The sequence below is a fragment of the Clinocottus analis genome, unplaced genomic scaffold, assembly GCF_023055335.1.
Source record: "Clinocottus analis isolate CAN_PGR_092001 unplaced genomic scaffold, fCliAna1.0.p SCAF_5, whole genome shotgun sequence".
Lineage (NCBI taxonomy): Eukaryota > Metazoa > Chordata > Actinopteri > Perciformes > Cottidae > Clinocottus > Clinocottus analis.
Genome location: NW_027176207.1, coordinates 14,038,715 through 14,060,122, shown reverse-complemented (window position 1 = coordinate 14,060,122; position 21,408 = coordinate 14,038,715). Strand labels below are relative to the sequence as shown.

Here is a 21,408-nt window from a genome sequence, read left to right as displayed (position 1 = left end):
GATGAAGATTTTAACACGATTTCCCCCCTAATTGCCTCTATGGATTTCTTTATTCAGAGTATAAAAGTGACCGGGTTCATAAGCAGGCGGAGACGACAAACGAAATCCTCGCTGCATTTGCCCTAATTTGCCTATGATGTCATCTTTTTCCTCTGTCTCACCTGTGATTGGCTGACGGGCACAGCATCTGCTCAGTCTCATGGAAAGTGCTTCAAGCCCAAGGTGGAGGCCTATCTGAGGCTCTGTGAATCATGGCTGGTTGTCCTGACAACCCCTGTAATGTCGACTCCTTGTCAGAGAGTAATATGGCTGTTCGGTGACGGTGTTGGCTCAAATGGAGAACCTGAATCTAACGAGAAGGCAATGTTCAAAATCAGGTGATATTTTCTAAAAAAAAAAAAAAAAAAACAGAAGAAAAAATGGAGCTCTGAAATTATTGAGATTGCAGAATACTATAAAAACATGCAGTATTGTTTGGTAACAATCATGAGACTTTCTAAACTCTAAAGGAAAATCTACTTTGTGCCAGTACAAGTGTACTCCAGCTTTGCAGGCACACAGGTGCTGCAGTATCGAGACCTGATTGGACCCTTCCAGCATAGAAACACACGAGAGATGCAAATGTGTCTTCAGTTCAACGCAGAGAGGTTTTGCTCTGACTCCTGACAGCAGACACAAGGATCCACCATGCACTTACATAGAGGCAGTGAGGCACCGATGATACAAAAAGTGTCCAAAATGCCCCTAAATCTGAGACAACACAACTATGACAAAGTCATGTGTGACAAAACTATTAAGATGTTGGCCCTTCAGCTCAATTCTATACAGCTCTCTTTTATTTTCCAATCAAATCCTCTTATGAGTTTAAGAGAGCAGCAACTAATTCATTAATTTTTGCATGCTTATGACTTCTGTACAGACTTTAATTATGATTAGTCAGAGACACGGTGGCTAACCCAGCAGGCAAATACCGTGGACAGGTTCAACACACAAACACCCCCAAACATATGACCATTTCAGGGTCACTATCAATGTAATTCACAGGTCGTTGGATGAAACATGCAGAATACAGTAAGAAGAGGAAGAAGGGTCAGTGATCAATTTATGTCTTTTGTGTTCTCAAATATCCAAGTGTTTTGTTTGCGAACTGTGTTCATGCCATCAACTACCTAGTAAATTTCAAGGTATCTTATAAAGGGCTGTTATTTCATGAATTGTAACTAATCTGTTGCTGTGCGAACTTCACGTCAGCCTCCCTCAGCCAATCAACAGGGTCAGCGCTACACACGCACACATGCAACCACCTCCTTGAATGCAAGTCACCCAAATGATGCTGAAGTCCCTTTCTGCCCTTTCATTCTGCGTTCATTTATCAAATTCAAGTAGATTCAACAGGTGACGTGAGCAAAGGATTATGTGTTTCACCTGGGTTAACGTGCGGCGTCCGCTCCAGGAGATGAACAGGTGTTTTGTATTCTGAAAAAAACAACCTGAGATGCAACAATGACTAGAAAAGGTCACAGACTTTATTGTAGTCCTTTCACAGCCATGTGTTGTCTTGTCCTCTTGAGAACCCCTAACTGCGGCCTCGTAAATCTTCATAGTTTCAACATATTACGTATTGTATATAGCATCAGCTGCATAAACATGGATGCATTTTTTCTCCATTCTCCATTCTGCTAAATGTGACTCACAAACTTAATTTCATAAAGCTTGGCGCTGAAAGCTCAGATCAGGAGATGACAGAACAACCTGCAGCTGCAGTGAGGATGCAGTGAGCATGACTTACTAGAATCCATAGGCTACTGCGCGATCAGGTTTATATAATGCATCCTATAAATATCCTGGGAGGCAAAGCACATCTCTGTGGGGACATTTTGTAATAAGCCCCGTCTGGAATTTAGTTTTGTGGGGGCAGAGTCTTAATTGCTGTCAAAATGAAATATCTGTCACCTACATGTGTATGAACTATACATATATCCTGACTAATGAACTAATCACAAAAATATACTAATCGAGGTGTCTGTCCACCACTTTGGTCTGAATTGACCAACTATAGGTTAACCCTTGTGTGTTCGGGTCTGTGGGAACTATTTACATTTTTTTTATCAAAAGAAAAATTATACGATTCTTTATTTTTCAATTCTTTATTTTTTTACCCCTACACTGTGCGTGCGTGCATGAGTGCGTGTGTGCTAGTTATTTTTATGCCTTTGCCGTTCCCGCAAAAGGTTGCTTATCTTAGCCTCTATCTTGCTAGAACCAATCTTTATTCTCCGTCCCAGCTGCGAATTGGGGGCGTTTACACAATAAATATAGCTCTGACTCTGTCCGTGTGGTTCTTTATCACAACTGATCAAGATGGCCAAAAAATTCTTTGCTAACAGGGCTTTGCAATTGCTTTTGGAAGATAGAGAAGCATTGGATGATGTAGAGGAAGAGGTTTCAGAATGTGAGGATCACTCTGAGTCTGACAGTGACTTTGAAGAAGAGGATGAGATTGAGCATCAGCTAGTTCCAAAATTAAAGACGAGCACCCGTCAGCAGACAGGACCAGAACAAGCCTGTCATCAGCCAGCAAGTGGAGAAATATGGATGCTCTGACCTCAGGGTTCTATGCTCTGACCTCAAGGTTCTATGCTCTGACCTCAGGGTTCTATGCTCTGACCTCAAGGTTCTATGCTGTGACCTCAGGGTTCTATGCTGTGACCTCAGGGTTCTATGCTCTGACCTCAGGGTTCTATGCTGTGACCTCAGGGTTCTATGCTGTGACCTCAGGGTTCTATGCTGTGACCTCAGGGTTCTATGCTCTGACCTCAGGGTTCTATGCTCTGACCTCAAGGTTCTATGCTGTGACCTCAGGGTTCTATGCTGTGACCTCAGGGTTCTATGCTGTGACCTCAGGGTTCTATGCTCTGACCTCAGAGTTCTATGCTGTGACCTCAGGGTTCTATGCTGTGACCTCAGGGTTCAATGCTCTAATGTCAGGGTTCTGTGTTCTATCAGTATATTAGCATTGTCGTTGTGTGAACATAATACGATGCTGGTGTTGGCATGTAACAAAAACACCACTGCCTATACACAGTAACTAATGTTGATCAGTGAAATGCATTTTTGCAGCTACTCTTGGTTATTTGTATAAAATGTAAAGGGTGTATGCTTGTGATCAACACATTTTCTCATTTTATGGCAGTCCAGTTAACTCTATTTCCTCTGCAAGATAACTTTGGTTTACCAACTCAGCAAGGCCAGCTATCAATTCCATGAAGAGATAATCATATACTTTTTGTTTGCAATATAAATAGGACATCAGTTCGCTGTCCATGTGTGTGTTGTTGTTGTTCCTGATTATCCCCCTACTCAGACCAAAAAGAATGTATCATTCTGCAAAATGGAAGGAAGAAATTGGAGATGATAGGTTCTTTGGTCCAGAATGAAATAATCACAGCACTAGTCAATCGCTACTGTATAAACCATATCAAATTATGGTTTAGATGATCATATTACGGCATAGCACACTGTGCCTTGGGAGCAGATCTAAAGGGAAGCTTCAGAGAGACATGCAAGCCTCGCAGGAAATGATGATATATGAGGAGGAGATGAAGCGTGTGGGTGGATCCCACTGAACTAAACTTTGCTTTCTGCTATGGCGATCAATAAAATATCTTACCTGTGTCTGAAAATATATCTTGAAATAACAACTGTGCAATTTGCTTTTCGTCAATGCTGACATCGGGTAGTGCAATTTAGGAAAGCGCACTGTGGAGTTTGTTTTCAGTTGATTTTTGTTGCTGCAAATACTGCGGTTACATTGGCTAAATTCAAGACCACGCAACACTTGTCGCTTGTTTGACCTGATCAACCTGCGGTTTACTATGATGAGGCGGTTATATGGCTTAATAACTATGGATACTTGTTATGAAAAAGCAAATATCCATACATTTATTGAGTCACAAAATCAAGCACATTTAATCTACATTACATTTCACCATCAAAATGTTGTGTTTTGTTTAGACACCATTTATGCAGCATTTTAGCGTGTTGCTCTAAGTGTGCTTCTATCGGTGGATCAAACAGAAGAGAGATGGCTGGTATGGACAGTGTATTAAATGCTCGTCATTTTACCACATCAGATTAACTTCTATAAGCCCTCCACTGGTAACTTGGCATGTAAAAGATAATGGGTCACGCTCATCCATGCCACAGCTAAATCCACAAACAGGAACACTACTTTTTGTGTGCGCTGGCACAGCAGAGATTACCCCCAAAGGAATATAATTGAGGTCAGTAGGCCTCAATCCTGCTGATCATGGTCAACTTATTGATAGACTCGCAACTGTAAGAGCTCATTAAGTCTATTCGTCATTTTTCATGGTGAAAAATACTCAACGGTGATGTAAGCGCTGAAAGCTGACTGCAGTAATTACAGATTACGGCGCAGTTTAATGGTGTGCACTTCATACCTTGGTTGTTTTGCCGAGATATTTAATGTAAGTTATGTTACATATGTTTTAACTTGTTCCCTTACTCCATCAAAGAAGCTGCCAAGACCAAATGGGAGCAATTCTTCTAACTCATGCTTTGTGTTTTGGATCATGACTGCTAGTTTATGCCATGAAACACAATTCCTTCCTCGCACTGTTAATCTGTGGTTGTAATAGTATCATCATGTTTTGCAGTCGGCTGTGTCTGATGGCTGGGAGTGATGTGTTTAATGTGAGTATGGTTGCTGTGAATATAATACAAGATCGCCTATAATGCAGAATCAATTTCAGTTGATAAAATATGATGATATGAAACGTATTTTATTTGCACTCAGGGTACCATCACTTCCTGGAGGAAATTCATTCATTTCCCAGTCATATAAATATTTCTACACAGCTGTCCAGGGAAATGATTCAATTGAAACTGCAACAATGTAGAAATGTGTATGAAACCTGTGGATGCTGCACTGCTATGTTTCCAAGACTGCTCCTTAGTTTTTATTCTTCTAACACGATGTTCATTCACATGCAGCTGATAAACTTTTCCCGTTCAACATCTGGATGGTAACACAATCTGGTAAATCCATTCTTAAAATGGATTAAAGGATTTTTATTACGACATTCGAGTGACAGTGAAATCTAAAATGTTCAAATCCATCTTACACTTGAATTATCTTGGGCTTTATATTCAAGCTGATTAATGTTATAATGTTGTGCGACAAAGTTGATGTATGTTGACAATATTCATTAAAAATGAATATGAGCAAACTGGTCAAGTGTTAAATATGTATCTCTTACCTTATTTAAAATGCTGTGTAACACGTAGCTGAGTTTAACGATTAGGGAGGCGGAAAAAAATATTAAACTAATAACAAAATAAAGCATGAAAAGGTGCGGAGCCTGGAGGCCACAATCAGATGTCTTACAAAATGATGTATCTATTCCTGTTGCACACTGTCAGACAGGCCAGGAACTGCTGATGTATCCAAAAAAACTTTCTAAGACTATAGACCTAAACAGCTGTGTTATATATTATTTCAGTGTATCATTCAGTGTAGCAGCAGCTCTGATGTGACTAAGAAGAGGCTCAGAGATACAGCTTTGAATGTAAAACAGTCAAATGAGCGGCCGTTGGGTGTCAGAGCAAGAGCTATCAAAGATCACTTATTAAAAGTATTATACAAATGATAGGCACACAGTATTTATGTCTCAAACAATCATGCACATACACTTATACACGCATACTTACAGTCCATCCACAAACACCCTGCTTAAACTCTGTCCTCAATCAAGCCTTGTGTCAATATGAATTGGTACATGACAGGAGCACCTATCTGGTCTCAGAGAGCAACGCAACACAAAAGTCCGATCCATGACAACAGTGGTCTGAACAAGCCCCTCCCATTGACAGCTGGTTTATTGTGTGCTGTGCCTCTCAAGCGGCCTTGTTTCCCTTTGCTTGGACAGTTCAATAACTAATCTAAATGCTGCCAGCAGCATGTAGTTTTGAAAATGAGGAGGGCAGGCCCGATGGAAAGTTTTGTGTGTGCATGTGCGTGTGTGCGTGTCGGGTAACCGGGAGGTTATCTTGTCAGTTCACATGAGGATTCAGATCAGAGAGGGAGCACACACCTTGGCTGCACAAATCGAATAAGGAAAAACTGATGAGTTCAAATTTGTTTTGCTATGAGGCTGTAGGTTTTTCTTTTTTGAGTATTCGTGTCCTTTTTTCTTCTTTCTTTTTTTAACAAAGCCTTTTCACCAAAGATACGTTTTCTTTTTAGATGTCAAAATGTATCCATCCAAAAGCTTGCCAATGGTCTCAGTAATTACATTAGTAACCTATTGTGCTTGATTTAACTTTGAATATTTACCACATTGATTTAATTTAGCATTGGGTCTCCTCAGAATATTTTGGTTTGTAATCAAGTAAGTTACATCAAAAGGTTATCGCAGCACGTTTGCAATTAATCTTCCCAAGATTGCAAATGACATTTTGATCTGTCAGTCTATATCGTCTCCCCCATAGTAATAAAATTGGGAAAGGGCAGCCATGGTTTGGTCTCTATACTTAAGTTCATTAATCCATCTGTCAGACACTCATTTTGCCTGAGCTCAGTGGGGATGATGCATGTCAACAAAGCTATATTCATTAGCTCAATGAGGGCACGGTATATGCCCTGCCTTCAGTTCACAATATGAAGGATTTACTGTTGGATCTGTGAATCCAAAACACATTAAATGGGTATCAACACTTCATTTTTACTCGACAACGGAAACCTTTTACATTTATGGAGTGTTTAAATTCAAGTTAAGTGTACAATGTAAAAGTATTTATTGTGTGCAGATTGTTGTGTTGGGAGGTTTGCATCATTACACAATTTGAATGAATCATGCTTCATGTTCACAGCACATTAGCTCTGATATAATGTGCTACTTTATAGAGCATGTTGGCCGGTCAATCCAACGGTTACTTTCAATGACATCACACGCAAGTAGAACAAACGGTGGATCCTGCTGATGTTCCACACGAGGCACGCGAGCAGACCCCCCTCCATCCGTCACATGTAGGCTAATGAACAGCAGGCTCGTGCTCTTGATGGAGGAGCCTTTTGGGCCACAAGAACCATGTGTACTCACCACTTTCTGCTTGGACACACGCAAACAATAGGACACGTCTGGAGTGCTTGGGGCCCAGACCCCGAGGAAGGGCAGATGGTGCCCGGGATCGAGTGCCGCACCCCCATTAACATGAGAAAAGAGAGGGACAGAGGCGGGAGGGAAACAGGTACCCTTTCCCTATTTCCCCATCTTTTATAGAGATTAGAGAGGGGGTGACACATTTAACCAAGTCTGTGGTGCTGATGTGGAACCCAATTAGGCGCAAGCTGTCAACTCAACAGCAGATAATAACAAATTTTGAAAAATTTGTTTACAGTTTTTTTAAAATCACATATTTAATTTTGCATGTGCATTAGTTTCCAAACTGAAGTGAATCAAAGCTATCTTTTTAATACAACAGTGGTTGAAAAGAATATATTTGAGATTTCTACTATAAACATTGTGTTATGCGTGTGGCTACACAAGTGATAATCTGGTTGACTGTCATTATTTTGTGAGTAAATCAAAAGATGTCTTTTTTTCAATTCATTTATACCCTTAAGTTTAAATGCCAGCAGGTGGTTGAATCAATACAAATCTGCACAAATCTCTGATTTTAGTTGAGACTGTTGCTTCAGCTGGCTATGGTAACTTTAAGCTATGGGTAAAGCAATAGTGCTGGAATGTTCTCTGTGTGTATGTATAGATATATATTTAATAACCTTTTAAAATCCAATCCCCCGTCCCTAGGGTGGGAAGACTAAGGGATTGCTATATAAAACTGTAAATCATAACTTGTTTTATGAAAAAAAAGCCCCAAAACTGCTGCGGTTTAGAGTCCTCGCGTGATTTTTCTCTGTACTAAACCCTCTCTAACTTTGTTCTGCTTTACTTTATCAAAGTCAACCTTTGCAGGGAGAAGGTTCACATATGATAGCTATGATTTGGGTTAGAGTTATACCTTACAGCAAGGACTCCAAAATGTGCAATCTTTGTACCAAACCGCAGCAGTTTTTTTTATATATATATATATATATAAAACAAGTGCAACCACTCAGGCTATTTGAATAATTTGGGTGTTATAATAAAAACCAAATTATTCAAATGGTGGTTGCAGAGGTGCACTCTTTTTAGTTTGGGTATTCAATTTTCGAGGAAAGGGCCTACAAATAGGGCAGTTTCCAAAAGGTTTTAACGCGAGAGTATTATACAATACTTAGCAATTATTATTTGAATCGGCTATCAGATAACTTCTGGTCCTGGTTAAGCTTCTTTTTTTTAAATTTCTCAGTACATTATGAAACCTTTGATGATATGGAGAAAGCTGGTGAGCCAAAAGTTCCAGCCTGTAGTATCAATAGAGAAACTGGCTGGTAGTGTTTTCTTTTCTTTCCACTGGAGACATATTTTACCTAAAAACATAAACACTCCTGTTGCTGCAGCTGCAGACGTTAGCACTGGAGACTCTCTCTGGGTGGAATGAGCCCGCTCAGTTGTTTTGACTCATTTGTCATACTAACCACAATGTGAGAATTCCTCATGGCCACTAAATTACTCCGAAAATAAATACATTTTAACAACATTTTAATTTGCAGCAATGCAATTATGAAATAATTATAACTGTGCAGTATAATGATTTAAAACATACTAAATTAGAGTGAAAGAGAGTATTGAAATGCTACTACGATACATTTCTGAAGGTGTACAGCATATTTAAGATCATATTTTGTCTCCACCCAGTGGTGGCTCGGAGGACAGCTAGCATCTCCAGTTAATTCAGAGGTCAGGAATTTAAGGGAAAGGTGTACTGCTGACATAGTTCATCAAACTTAAACTGTCACACCACTCCTTACCATCGTAAATATGCCTTAATCCCCAAACTATTTTTGCATTAATCACGGTCGTACTTTATGGCTGAATAATAGCCATCTATTGTTATCTCTAATTTTATATTACAACAAATGGTATTTTACAAGAACACAAATAGAGGAATAAGTGGTCACTTTGCATAACGCAAATTATATTATCTATAACACTAAAGTGTAAAACCTAGGTTTCTCTCCACTAGGTGGTTAATATTCAGATGACAGATTGGTCAAATAAAAGCTCTTATGTAGACGAGAGAATCAGTTTGGCTTCAGCAGCAGTGGACAACCAGGACCAATCTGGATCTTCAACATTGGCAACTCCTGTCAACTGCTGCAATGTTGTGGTGAACGACCAAAATTAGGTCACGGACAAGAAGCCACCCTGCAACCTCTGCAAAATGACCTCTGAGTTCACACCAAGAGCTCTAATTTTAGGCTTATGCTATACACTGGACAGGGTAGCAGTAGGGTGAGTTTGTAGATTGAGGCCTGCAGTCTAGATCAATCGATAACTAGATTTATACTTTATTCATCCCCAAAGGGAAATTAGTTTGTCACAGTAGCAAGTAAAGTTATATAGAAGACATAAAAAAAAGTGAGGCGTCATCAAAACGCAAGCACCTGAACCTGTTTTTTTTGCCATGGCTGTGACGCTGTGGTAAACAGACTGAGTTGTCTCTCAGTTTAGAACTATAGCATATAGCAACATCCAAAATGTGGCAATGATTTTATGTGCAACTGCATCATGAGCATTGTACACATCTATGTACATCACATCACTCCAACTCCACTCCAACAGCAGACAAAAGTGTAAAAAAAGATGGCAATTCCATCTCACTGCTGCAAGATGCTGCAATCTTTCTACATTGTTGTGGCTGTCAGAAGTCACCCTCACACATTAAAGTCTAGTCTTTAGTCATTTCTGAACAATATATTTATTAATACACCCTATATATGACAGTTGGTGTGGAATATCTCAGGAAAGTTGTTTCTATATGTATACATGCATCTTTATTGCTATTTTATGTTTGCACTATGTCTTCATTTGTACTGCAAATGCTGCACAACAATTTCCCTAATACAGTTTTTAATCTAATCAAATAATAATTTGAATATTCAGAAATAACTTGTCCCTGCTTGTCAGTAATGTTACCCTGAAATCTATATGTTTATAGGGCGTACTCATAGATGTGCAGAGTGGTTGCATTTTGTGTTGAATGTACATTAAACAATTACCACAATGTAATGTGCCGTTAGGACCGGGACAATAATGTAAGTAATTTATTAAGGAAAATGTAAAACATTCCCAGTTCCACAGAAATGTGCTGCTTTGCTCTGTTTCCCACAACATATGTGAACAATAGTTGACTTATTAATCGATAGGGGGAAGACTCGGTCTCTGCAGCCTTAACGTTTCCACGCACGAGGATCAGCGAGTCTCATTATAATATCGACTGAGCTCTCCTCCCAGTCAGAGATCTCCGCCCCAGTCATCTTGGACTTACAGCTCGGAGCCCGGATGCGCCGCCATGCCGACTCTATCAGCGAATGGAATAATGTATTCACCAACCAGCCTGACTCTGGGCGCCTAACTAGGAGTTTCGCCGAAGAAAGTCTCGACAAGATAGCTCGGGAGACCGAGGAGCCGATTTACCGCGGACGGGACCGTGCCGTGTCACCACTCGCGCGCTCGCCGACCGTTGTGTTGATGTAGAGCCACTCGAGTGCTAAGCTAACGTTAGCTTCAGAGCGAAAGAGGGAGTGAGTGAGTGTGTACGCGCGCGCGCGGTAGTGACAGTCCGGCCGGAGGCGGGGAGAACCGAGAGGTGAGACTGTTACTTTGATGGTGACTACACTGTTGACTGCGTATAGGTGGCCATCTGGTAGATAGTATTACTTTCGTGGATGTCACTCGCGTATTTCTCTCTTTTAAAGGGGGAGTCTGGCAGCAGCGTAGCGAGGTGGGTACTTGAAGGTTGGTCTGTTAACGGCTGTTTTTGTCCGGAGCTGAGCCGAACGTTGAGGCGACGTTGAGTGTGCTGGCCCGCGAGAGAGGAGCTAGGAGCTAGGAGCTAGCTAGATAACTGTCCAACGCAAGGGGGGAGGAGAGGGAGGACTAAACTTTTCAGGTCAGTTACGTGAATACCCGAGGAAGTGAGTAGATACGCCTTAGATGTCTGAATTAAACAAATTTATAATGGCGTGACGTTGACGTTAGTTCGACAGACTCTGTCTGATACTTTTGTTATTCTTCTTGTAGTTTTTCGGGGGGAAGTGACAGTAGAATGTAGTGGGTTATCTGGTGCCTCCTTTCATGCAATACGAAGGAATTGACCACGACGTGCACTGCTGCTGACCCTCTAGTCTTTTAAAGTGCAGGATCTCTGGATTTAAATTTGGGAACCTCAAAAAACTATTCAAGTAATTGTTGTTGGTATATGTCATTTGGTATTGCAGTCCTGACTGTGATTGCTGCACATCAACATTGTAAACTATACTTAAGGATCTGTACTCCTTTTTTCTTCGTTTGACTGATCTTTTTCTGCGACTTTCAGATCCAGAAAAAAGAAAATTCATTCCATGTCTGCATCAACCCTGAAAACCAAAAGCGATGTCTGTTGATGAAGATACTGTAAAAACTGGCAGTCCACACGCCAGCTCCACTTCATCCCTGCAGCTCTCAGAATGCACTGGAGGTTACAGTAATATATCTATGATGGTGGAGGGCACGGCGGCCACCCCAGATTTTGCAGCCGCTTGTCCAGTCTTGGGCACCGAAGCCTCGCCAAAACACACCAGCACGACTGGCGTTCTTACCAACTCGGATGATGCTGGACAGGGAGCCAGAGGGAACGAGAATAACATCAATCCCAAGAACAGCTTTCATCATTCCAAACAACCACATCAAACAAAGCTGACAAAGCGCCGCAACACAGCAAACCCTAGTTTCAAGCATCCGATGTCTGGCAAGAGAAGACGAAGGGCCAACTCTGAAAGTGACTCCGTTCTACCTACTAACTTTCTCCTTGGGGGGAACATTTTCGACCCACTGAATCTCAACAGCCTGCTGGATGAGGAGGTCAACAGGGCACTTAATGCAGAGACGCCCAAATCCTCCCCACTGCCAGCAAAGAGTCGAGACCCTGTGGAGATCCTCATCCCCAGAGACATCACAGATCCACTAAACCTGAACAGCGGGCTAGCAGACGGTAGCTTCATGGTGTCCCCCTTCAAGAGTGGTGGTAGGAAGAGACACCGTAACAGACATCATGGAGGAGGAGGGAGTGCTGGTGGAAGTGGGATCTCAACTGTACAAGTAAACCTCTCGGAATCAGGAAAAAGTGAGGTTAAAGCCAGCACCTCCACACCGCTTCCAGGTATTTTAGCCTCGTGTTCTGCACTAGATGTCTCCAAAGAGTCCAACAGTTTCTCCAGTGTTACAGAGGATTCCCATGAGCACTCAGCTGACATCTCAGCCAGCTGCAAGGAAGAGATGACATCTGTATCTGTAGAGGATTCCACTTCTTCCATATCAGGGGCAGGAAACCAACACACTGGTAGACGTAAGCGAAGGCGCAACTCTGGTAAAATGGAGACTCCTGCGACCCATTCTACGCCCATTGGAAAGTCAGCATGCGGAGAAAGGAGTTTTGGGACAGGGGGATCAAGATATCCTCAGTCCTTCCACACGCCAAGGAGTGGTCACAAAACCGTCCCAGGAGGTCGCCAGCAGCCCCACAACCAAGCGAAGGAGAAACATAAGAAGAAGTTTCAGTACGGAAACTACAACAAGTATTATGGCTACCGCAACCCAGGCGCCAGTGAAGACGCACGGGTTCGTGTGTTTCGTCCAGAATGGTTTAAAGGTAAAGATGTTCTGGATTTGGGGTGCAATTCGGGCCACCTAACACTCTATATTGCCAAAATGCTAAGACCTGCCCGCATATTGGGCTTGGATATTGACAGTGGTCTGGTACATGCAGCTCGTAAGAACATCAGACACTATCTGTCCGAACTACAGACCCAGGAGGCCAGACATGCATTGCAGGTGAAAAAGAGTACCAAGCAGGTGGAGAGGAATGGAGGTGAGAGTCACACAGACGAGAAGCACAATGAAATCAAGAGCAGGGAGGAAAACAAGAAACCAGTGAGAGAAAGTGGTCCTGCAGAAGCTGGAAATGACAATGGCTCCTGCCACACAGATGAGGTAGGGACCCAGGGGCAGGTTGGCAAAACAGAGGAAATAGAGCAGGAAGACTATGATTCACCTCCCGCTGATCACTCTGTGAGCTGCTCTTTTCCCGTGTCCCTACGGATCTCCAGGGGTCCCATCGCTGCACCTCCACTAACGGAAACATCGACCACACGGCCTGGAGAGTTCCCCTCAAATGTGTCCTTCATCAAGGTAAGATGATATTCTCTGTGTGAATGTTTGGTGGTGACATGAATGAGGTTCCTGTGTTTATACATCTAAGTGGGGGCCTGGATTAAGGTAAAAATGCGAAAAACATTAGTTCACAGTTAGTCTCTATGAATATGTATATGATGCAGACATAATGCAGTATGTGCCTAAGGTAGCAGCAGCATGGTCTGAAGAAACCAGCTTCATTGGGAAACATAAAATGTACCCAAAGGCACAGAGCGAAGCAGTATGCTTGGGGAAACACTCTGAGGTCTGACTGACTTCCCAAGAGGATTTGACATAGATGAAATATTGTATTATGGTGATAATCGTCTTGCCTCTAGATTAGCTATCGTATACTATAGCATAGATTATTATTGTCACAGTACGGTCCGTTCAAATATAGCATACAGGTTGCACTGTGTAGCTTATCTGGAAGAAACATGTTATTAGATTACCATTTTTGAATTGCATGCAAGTTAGCATTCTACATGTCGTTTTAGTCCATTTTAAAATGTTAGTTTACAAAGGTGAATAGATAAAACATGTTCAGTAGCTCCTTGTTTTTAATTTGTAATCAATATGAACTTGAAAATATTCATTACAATAAAATACAATTGTTTTCTTGTCAACCGAAAGATGCTCTGCACCCATTCAAAGGGACACGGGTCTCTCCCCTTTTATAAGTTAATACAAATGGATAAAGCAATAATTTATCAGTTTCATTCTCTGAATCGACTGAGTTTATCTTCACCTGCTGAAGCTGTAAGTGTGGAGGGAATCCCCATTAGTTTGTCCATTTTTATGTTTTTGTATCTATTGTAGTGTGTGTTTCTAACCAGACGCTAACTATTCCCTTAACCTGCCAGTAATTTAATAACTGAAAGATAGAAGCAGTAAAGAGGAAGCTGTCCTTTTCACCAGGTTAATGTTCCAATGTGGCTGGAAGCATTTATAATGCCATCAGCTTGTCAGTATCACCCATGGCTGAATATTTGACAAATGTTATGACAGCTTTTCTCTTAAAAATAAATGGGTTTCTCAAAAATAGGTTTTTATTGTTCGAATTTCAATTTCAGTTTGTTCACTCCACTAGTCTTGTGCCTAAGAGGCTTTGTGTAGGCAGCTACATGAATTGGTGAGATGCAGACAACGTGATGTTTCGGAATGAAATCGATAACTGCCTCCTCCCTTCTACCAGCTTGAGAGATAATGGAAGTGCAGCATGGAGCTTATCTTTAAATGAGTGAAAAGCCTACGACGACTGCCTGTGACCATCTCACCCTGCACAATATAATGGATTTAAGGGAGGAATGTCATGCTGCCTAATATTTCTTTGACAAATCTACCCTGGTATCAAGCTAACCTTTTGGCAGCACCTCTGCGGTCATCTAAATGGCCCTTTGAGGACATGGCCGAGTGGTTAAGAATATTTGAATTAGGCCCGATCACAATGATATGCGTAAATGTAACCTTGAATGTATGGACTTGCCGATCAGGACTAATTGCTCTCTGGCTAATTAACAATCACCGTCGATGCAGAGAAAGAAAATTGATTCTGAGTTAGCATCTGAGTGGAGCTTCTCTTATTTAATAATAATAATACATTTTATTTGTTAAAATATAAAGTGCAATACAATCTCAAAGTGCTACAGAGCAGAATAAAACAAGAACAATTTTAAGATATATTTTAAAGCAGAGCCTATAAAAGATATTTTAGCAGTACGCTTTCTTAAAAAGGTGAGTTTTCAGGTCACGCTTAAAAGCCTCTGCAGTCTGTGGGGCCCTCAGATGGTCAGGGAGGGTATTCCACAGCCTCGGAGCTGCAGAGGAAAAGGCCCAATCGCCCATATTGCGGCGCTTGGTTCTGGGGACTTGGAGGGTGTTTTTGGTTGCAGAACGGAGGGTGAATGAGGAGGTCTGGAGGTTGAGCAGTTCTTTTAGGTATTGGGGGGCATGTCCGTGAATGCACTGAGTGAGGAGGGGGAGCTTATACTGAATTCTATGCGTGATGTGGAGCCAGTGTAATGATTTCAGAACAGGGGTGATGTGATTGTATTTGCGGACTCTTAACAGTATCCTGGCAGCGCTGTTTTGGATACGTTACAGTCTCTGGATGTTCCAGGTAGAGTTTCCGACAAGGAGAGCATTGCAGTAATCCAGTCTGGACGAGACAAAGGCGTGTACAACTTTCTCTGCATCTGTCAGGGTGAGTGTTGGACGGAGTTTGGCGATGTTCCTGAGGTGATAGAAAGCTGTTTTGCGGAGGTGTTTAATGTGGGTGTCAAAAGTAAGTTTGGGGTCCATTTTAACACCAAGGTTGGTGACAAATGAGGAGAGAGGGACGTTTTGACCAGAGAAGGTGATACAGGTGACGGTGGAAGAGCGGAACTGATGTGGTGTGCCAACTAGGATGGCTTCTGTTTTTGAACTGTTTAGTTGAAGAAGGTTGAGTTTCATCCACGTCTCTATGTCCTCCAGGCAGGTGGTGAGTGTGGATATAGAGTGGGAAGCAGAAGAAGTGGGGGTTGTCCTCATATAGAGCTGTGTGTCATCAGCATAGCAGTGATAGGGTACCCCATGCCTGCTGATTATATTTCCCAGGGGAAGCAGATAGAGGGTGAAGAGAGTGGGGTGCAGCACTGAGCCCTGAGGGACACCGCAGGTGACGTTGTGGGTGTATGATGTTGCTTTGCCCAGGGTAACGTATTCTGTTCTGTCGGACAGATATGCGGTGAACCAGTTATGTATTTTATCAGAGAATCCGAGAGTGTATTTCAACCGGTGAAGAAGGATGTTGTGGTAAACTGTATCAAAAGCAGCTGTTATGTCCAGGAGGATGAGTAGAGATGGGGAACCGGTATCTGCTGCCATCAGGAAGTCATTGGTGACCCTGACCAAGGCTGTTTCAGTGCTGTGGCCAGGGCGGAAACCAGGCTGAAACTTCTCAAAAAGGTAATTGTCTTTAAGGTGATTGTGAAGTTGTGCTGCAACTGTCTTCCAGAATTTTGGAAAGAAATGGGAGATTTGAAATGGGCCTGTAGTTGGAAAAAACTTATGGATCCAAGGTGTTTTCTTTTAGTAATGGTCTGATGACAGCAGTTTTTAACGCAGATGGAATATGGCCGGCCAGGAGGAAGTGGTTTATAATCTTGGTGATTAGTGGAGAGATAGCAGAGGTGTTTGTCTTGAGCAGAGCTGGTGGGAAAGGGTCCAGAGCACAGGTGGTCGGCTTTGTGTTTTTGATGATATCCTCCACTTCTTCCTGTGTGACATTGGAAAAGAAGCAAAGAGGCTGGACAAACTCAGATGGTGGGTCGGTGCTTGTGAGAGGCAGGACAGCAGTGGCGAAGAGGTGTAAGCGGATGTTTTCAACTTTTTGACGGAAAAAAGTGATGTGCATATTGCACCTATCCTCAGTGGCCTCAGGATGGACAAGTGAACTCGGTTTGAGAAGATGATTTACAGTACAGAAAAGTTGTGTAGAGTTACTGGGCTGTTGTTGATAATGGTGGAACAAAACTTGGACTGTGCATCTCTCAGAGCTTCTGCATAGGCCTTCCTGTGTTCTCTATATAACCTGTTTGTGAACAGTCAGTCCAGAAGCCTTGAGCCGCCGCTCAATGACACGCCCAGCAGTCGTCATCTTATGCAGCTCGCGGGTGTACCAGGGTGCTGAGCGTGAGAAGGAGACTGACCTTGATTTTATGGGGGCATGAATGTCCAGAAGACTGCTCAGGGACTGGTTGTAGAAATCCACAAAGTCAGCGCCAAGTCGGTAGAGCCAGAGGAGAGAAGTTGAAGGTCCAGAGCCAGGGCATCCATGTTCATGTTTTTCAGATTTCTGAAATGGATCTGCCGCGTGGGTTTGGTGTGAGGAGAAGGAAAAGGCAATTGCAGTGATATTATTTTGTGGTCAGACACACCAAGATCATAAACCTGTAGGTTTGTGATGGGGGCAGAGTTTGTGATGACCAGGTCAAGTGTGTGTCCCTTTGAGTGTGTGAGGACATTAACATGTTGTTGTAGGTTGAGGGAGTCTAGTAGCTGAAGGAGCTCGGCAGCGGAGTGACATGAAGGGGTGTCGACATGAATGTTTAGATCTCCCAGGACTATGGTATTTGCAGATGTAGTGCACAGCGTTGTGAGGAGATCAGACAATTCCGGGATAAAAGTGGAGTTCGGTTTAGGGGACGGTAGATGAGGAGAACAGTCATGGGAAAGGGGGGCTTACATTTTAATGCAAGGCACTCGCAAGATGTTGTTGTGAGCAGCGGGATGGGGACAGCTCCAGTTCCTGTCAGTGGATGACTGCTAGGCCACCACCACGGCCAGTGCTTTGTGCTGCCTCCAGGTAACTGTAACCTCTGGCTGATGCCGGGTGTCAGTAACGCACATTAAGTCCAGTCCTTTTTCCCTGATGTGTTCTTCAATCAGGGTGGATTTATTGCTAATAGATTGAGCATTGAATAGTTCGATTTTGACCAATGAATGTGGGATGAGTCTCTGTATAGGTCGCAGAACACTAAAATCCGCTCCACGTAGACTGGAATCCCCTCCATGATTTTTGTCCAACCCAGTGCGCCGGGATCTCGACCATAGAGACGGGATGTTTTTAGCAGAGCAGCCCAGCTGGTTGTGGAATATTAATATACGACCGGAACCTCTGTGAATGTAACGAGGGTGGCGTAGAAGACCAAGCTCGTTGATAATGGGGATGTTGAGTCCAGGAGTAGTTGCGGGATGTAGTCGGCGGAGTTGTGAGATAGAGTAGCAGAAAGCCATGCTGACCAACGGAGGATGTTGCCCAACCAGCCACGCTAACTGCTAGCCTGAAATGTCTCTCGGTAGAAACTATTTTCAAACAGATTCAGGTTTTGTTGGTCAAAGGTCAAGATCACTCTGATCTCACAAACATGTTTTATGACTTGAGAATGAATGTGCTAATTATAAGACATTTACATAAATTACTAATAAAATAAAGTGCCCTTTTTATATAACAGATTTGCAGCCCGTACCACTAATGGGTTTATGTTTCAGAAAAGGTATTTACTTTATTACAGTCATAATACTGAGTATAAAACTGTTTGTCCATTCAAATCAGTGTTTTCCTCACCACACCACTTTTTCTCCGTTTTAGGCCAATTATGTCCTAGAGAACGATAATCTTCTTGTGACTCAGCGGCCAGAGTACGACGTGATCATGTGCCTGAGCGTTACCAAATGGGTTCACCTGAATTGGGGAGACAGTGGCCTCAAGCGCCTCTTCAAGAGAGTCTACAGACATCTCCGTCCTGGAGGCATGTTCATCCTGGAGCCACAGCCCTGGGACTCCTATGTGAGGAGGAAGAAGCTTACTGTAAGAAACTAACATGACACGGCTGATGATGCAAACCATGACTTTTGTAACAAAGCAAATATACTTGATATTTACCAGGTATATTAGTGATTATAAAGCCTGGTTTGATTGGTTAAAAGATAAGACATATTTGTTTTCCCTCATTCAACAGGATGATATTAGCAGGAATTTTCACAGCATCCGCCTCAAACCTGACCAGTTTTCATCGTACCTTACAACAGAGGTGGGCTTCACCAGCTTTGAGTACCTTGGGGCCCCCAAGTGTTCAATTAGAGGTAATTCACTCATTTTAGAGCAAATGTATGCATTACATGTCATTCATCACATTAGCTTGATGTCATTTTTAACTTCTTTTATCCCCCCATCACAACAGGTTTTCAGAGGCCGATCTACTTGTTTCACAAATGACCGCTCCTGCCTTGAAGATCATTGAATGTGAGTAGCCGAAGCCACAAACATACATACAAGCCAGCCAGCTGCCCTGGACTGCAAGGAGTCATCTGGGTCCTTCACAGTAGCTCCAGCTTTTCAGACACTGCTGATGAAATTCAGATAGGAGAATGGGACCAAAAGTGGAACTAATTTTGTAAAGATGAGGTCTGCCGAGAAGAGGCACGTATCAGAATCGACTGTGACTTCAAATTCTTAAACCGTATGGAGGGAACTCAGAGAGGACTCCACAAAGTGTAACCTGGAGCCAAACATTATTGCTTGGCTTGACTGGAAGAGGTGCTCATCCAATCATTTCTTTGGACTAGCTTAGTGCTAATGATGCTCCATTTTGATGCACGGCCATTACATGCGTTTGCAAATCCTTGGCCATATATCATTACTTTCATAACTTTGTTCTGTGCCACCACATCACCATATATTAAACATATTAGGGTTGGGCGATAGGGCAGACGGTTTCCAATTGTCCACCATCACCACTTTATCTGGTGATTGATGATGTATTCACTATGTTAGCTCCAACTGTGTGTTGCCTTTGACAAACTGCAGTATACAACTGAATTACAAAGCCATTAAACAGACTGACATGATGTCTCTTGAAAAAAACACACTAGAGTGTGGGTTATGTTTTTCATGCAAAGTAGGACACTCTGCAGACTCCATCACAATGACTGTAGAAACCATATAAATGTACTCTTAGTGGTTAAGTATCTGTATTGGGTTTGAAGCCTTAAATTTCGTTGCAACAGCATATAATTGCACACATTCTTGTAAATTTTAAACAGTCAAACAAATTCAATTGGGCAAAGATTCAGTCTGTTGCTAGTAGTTGAAGTATTTGTCCCATCTTCCAACCCTGATAAATAGTTTGTTTTGTCATTATTTCTGCAAAATAGGCCTGAGAGCTGAATTAACTGAAAGCAGTCTCAGAGCTGTGAAAAGGACAATATGAAAAAAATCCTAAATTGCACAAAATTAAGACACTATGGAGTGAACGGCGTCTCATCTAAGTGATGAAGACGATGATGCATTATAAGAGAGTGCACTTAAAACAGCCAAAACAACAAATATCTTGTGAAATAGTGAATTCTTATCTAAATGTGCAGCCGAGGTTTGTTTGTCTTGTTTGTTTAGGAACAGTTCAATCCCATGATGAGTCATCAAATAGTAAATTATCTTATTATAACATGGTATGGTTATAATAACATGGTAAAATATAGTTTTAGCAGGCCTACTAACACTGGGAAATATACTTTGTTTTGTATCTGAAACCTGATATCAGCTAAATGTTAAGTGCAACTTCAAAATCACATTTCTATGTTTTGCATAAAGGTTTTGGCTGTTTTGAGTGTAAACTTGAGAGGTTGGACTGTTTAGAAAGCAACAAATCACTTCCTGGGTTCTTGAAGCCTTTTCGATGCTCCATCCTAATGATAGGGGGCATATATGAGCTGTGCCTACACCCAGCTGTCGGCTCAGCTCAAGATAATTCAGCACAGAGACCACATACTCTTTTGCAAGGTAAATCTGTAGCATGCAGTGATTTTATTTTTGTAATGACAAGAAAGCCATAGCCCTACCTTCATATGTCATTCACAATGTCAACAATAACTGGGAGCATAATTACATAAGCAGAAGACTGTCATTAAGGAACTGCTCCAGCGTCTTTAATGCTGTGTAAATCACGAGGTCATCGCTACCGGACAGACATTCAAACAGCATCAGAATCACTTTCTAGTTCCTGAATTTGACAAAATATGCCATTTTAGTCTTTGGCCTATTGAGGACAGTTATGAGTTCCAGTGATTGTGTCTTTACTGGTGTGCACTGAGCACTGCTCATCTTCTCATTCAAGTAGCCGGAACTGAAAATCTTCCTTTTTATTGTGACTGGTTCCATTACAGTGTTTGGCATACGAGTGTCAGAGATGATGGAAAAGATGGATGATATGTTTCTATTTTAGTACGTGATCAATGTAAATATGTTTGCAAAGATTTGTTTTACTGTTGTCAATATTACGTTCATAACTGCTTTTGTTATTTTCCAGTGGATTTTTTTTTTATGTTCGCTGCCAATTTGTGAGTGAGTCTGAGTTTTTGTTTTAAAACGGACCGCTAATCCAGCTCTGTAACAACAAATGGAAATGTACATTGCAAAGTTCTGATATGTTTGCTTTGTTCTGTCCTGACAGGCACATGGATTGTTAGATTGGCTCTTTATTTTTTTATAAACAGTTTGAAAGGA

At 42.0% G+C, this 21,408-nt stretch overlaps 1 protein-coding gene across 3 annotated transcripts; it reads left to right on the top strand.

The window, feature by feature from the left end:
* Nucleotides 1-10,433: 10,433 nt before the first annotated feature.
* On the top strand, nt 10,434-21,408 carry mepcea (methylphosphate capping enzyme a). Of its 3 annotated transcripts, none has more exons than XM_068600317.1 (6): nt 10,434-10,779; nt 10,889-10,914; nt 11,509-13,358; nt 18,496-18,714; nt 18,866-18,989; nt 19,088-21,408. In XM_068600317.1, exons 3-6 carry the CDS (start codon nt 11,565-11,567, stop codon nt 19,120-19,122), a joined length of 2,172 nt encoding a protein of 723 aa, XP_068456418.1. In that variant the 5' UTR covers nt 10,434-10,779; nt 10,889-10,914; nt 11,509-11,564; the 3' UTR covers nt 19,123-21,408. The 3 variants fall into 3 exon arrangements, with proteins under 3 accessions (XP_068456418.1, XP_068456417.1, XP_068456419.1); XM_068600316.1 differs by having other exon boundaries at nt 10,889-11,082; XM_068600318.1 differs by lacking the exon at nt 10,889-10,914.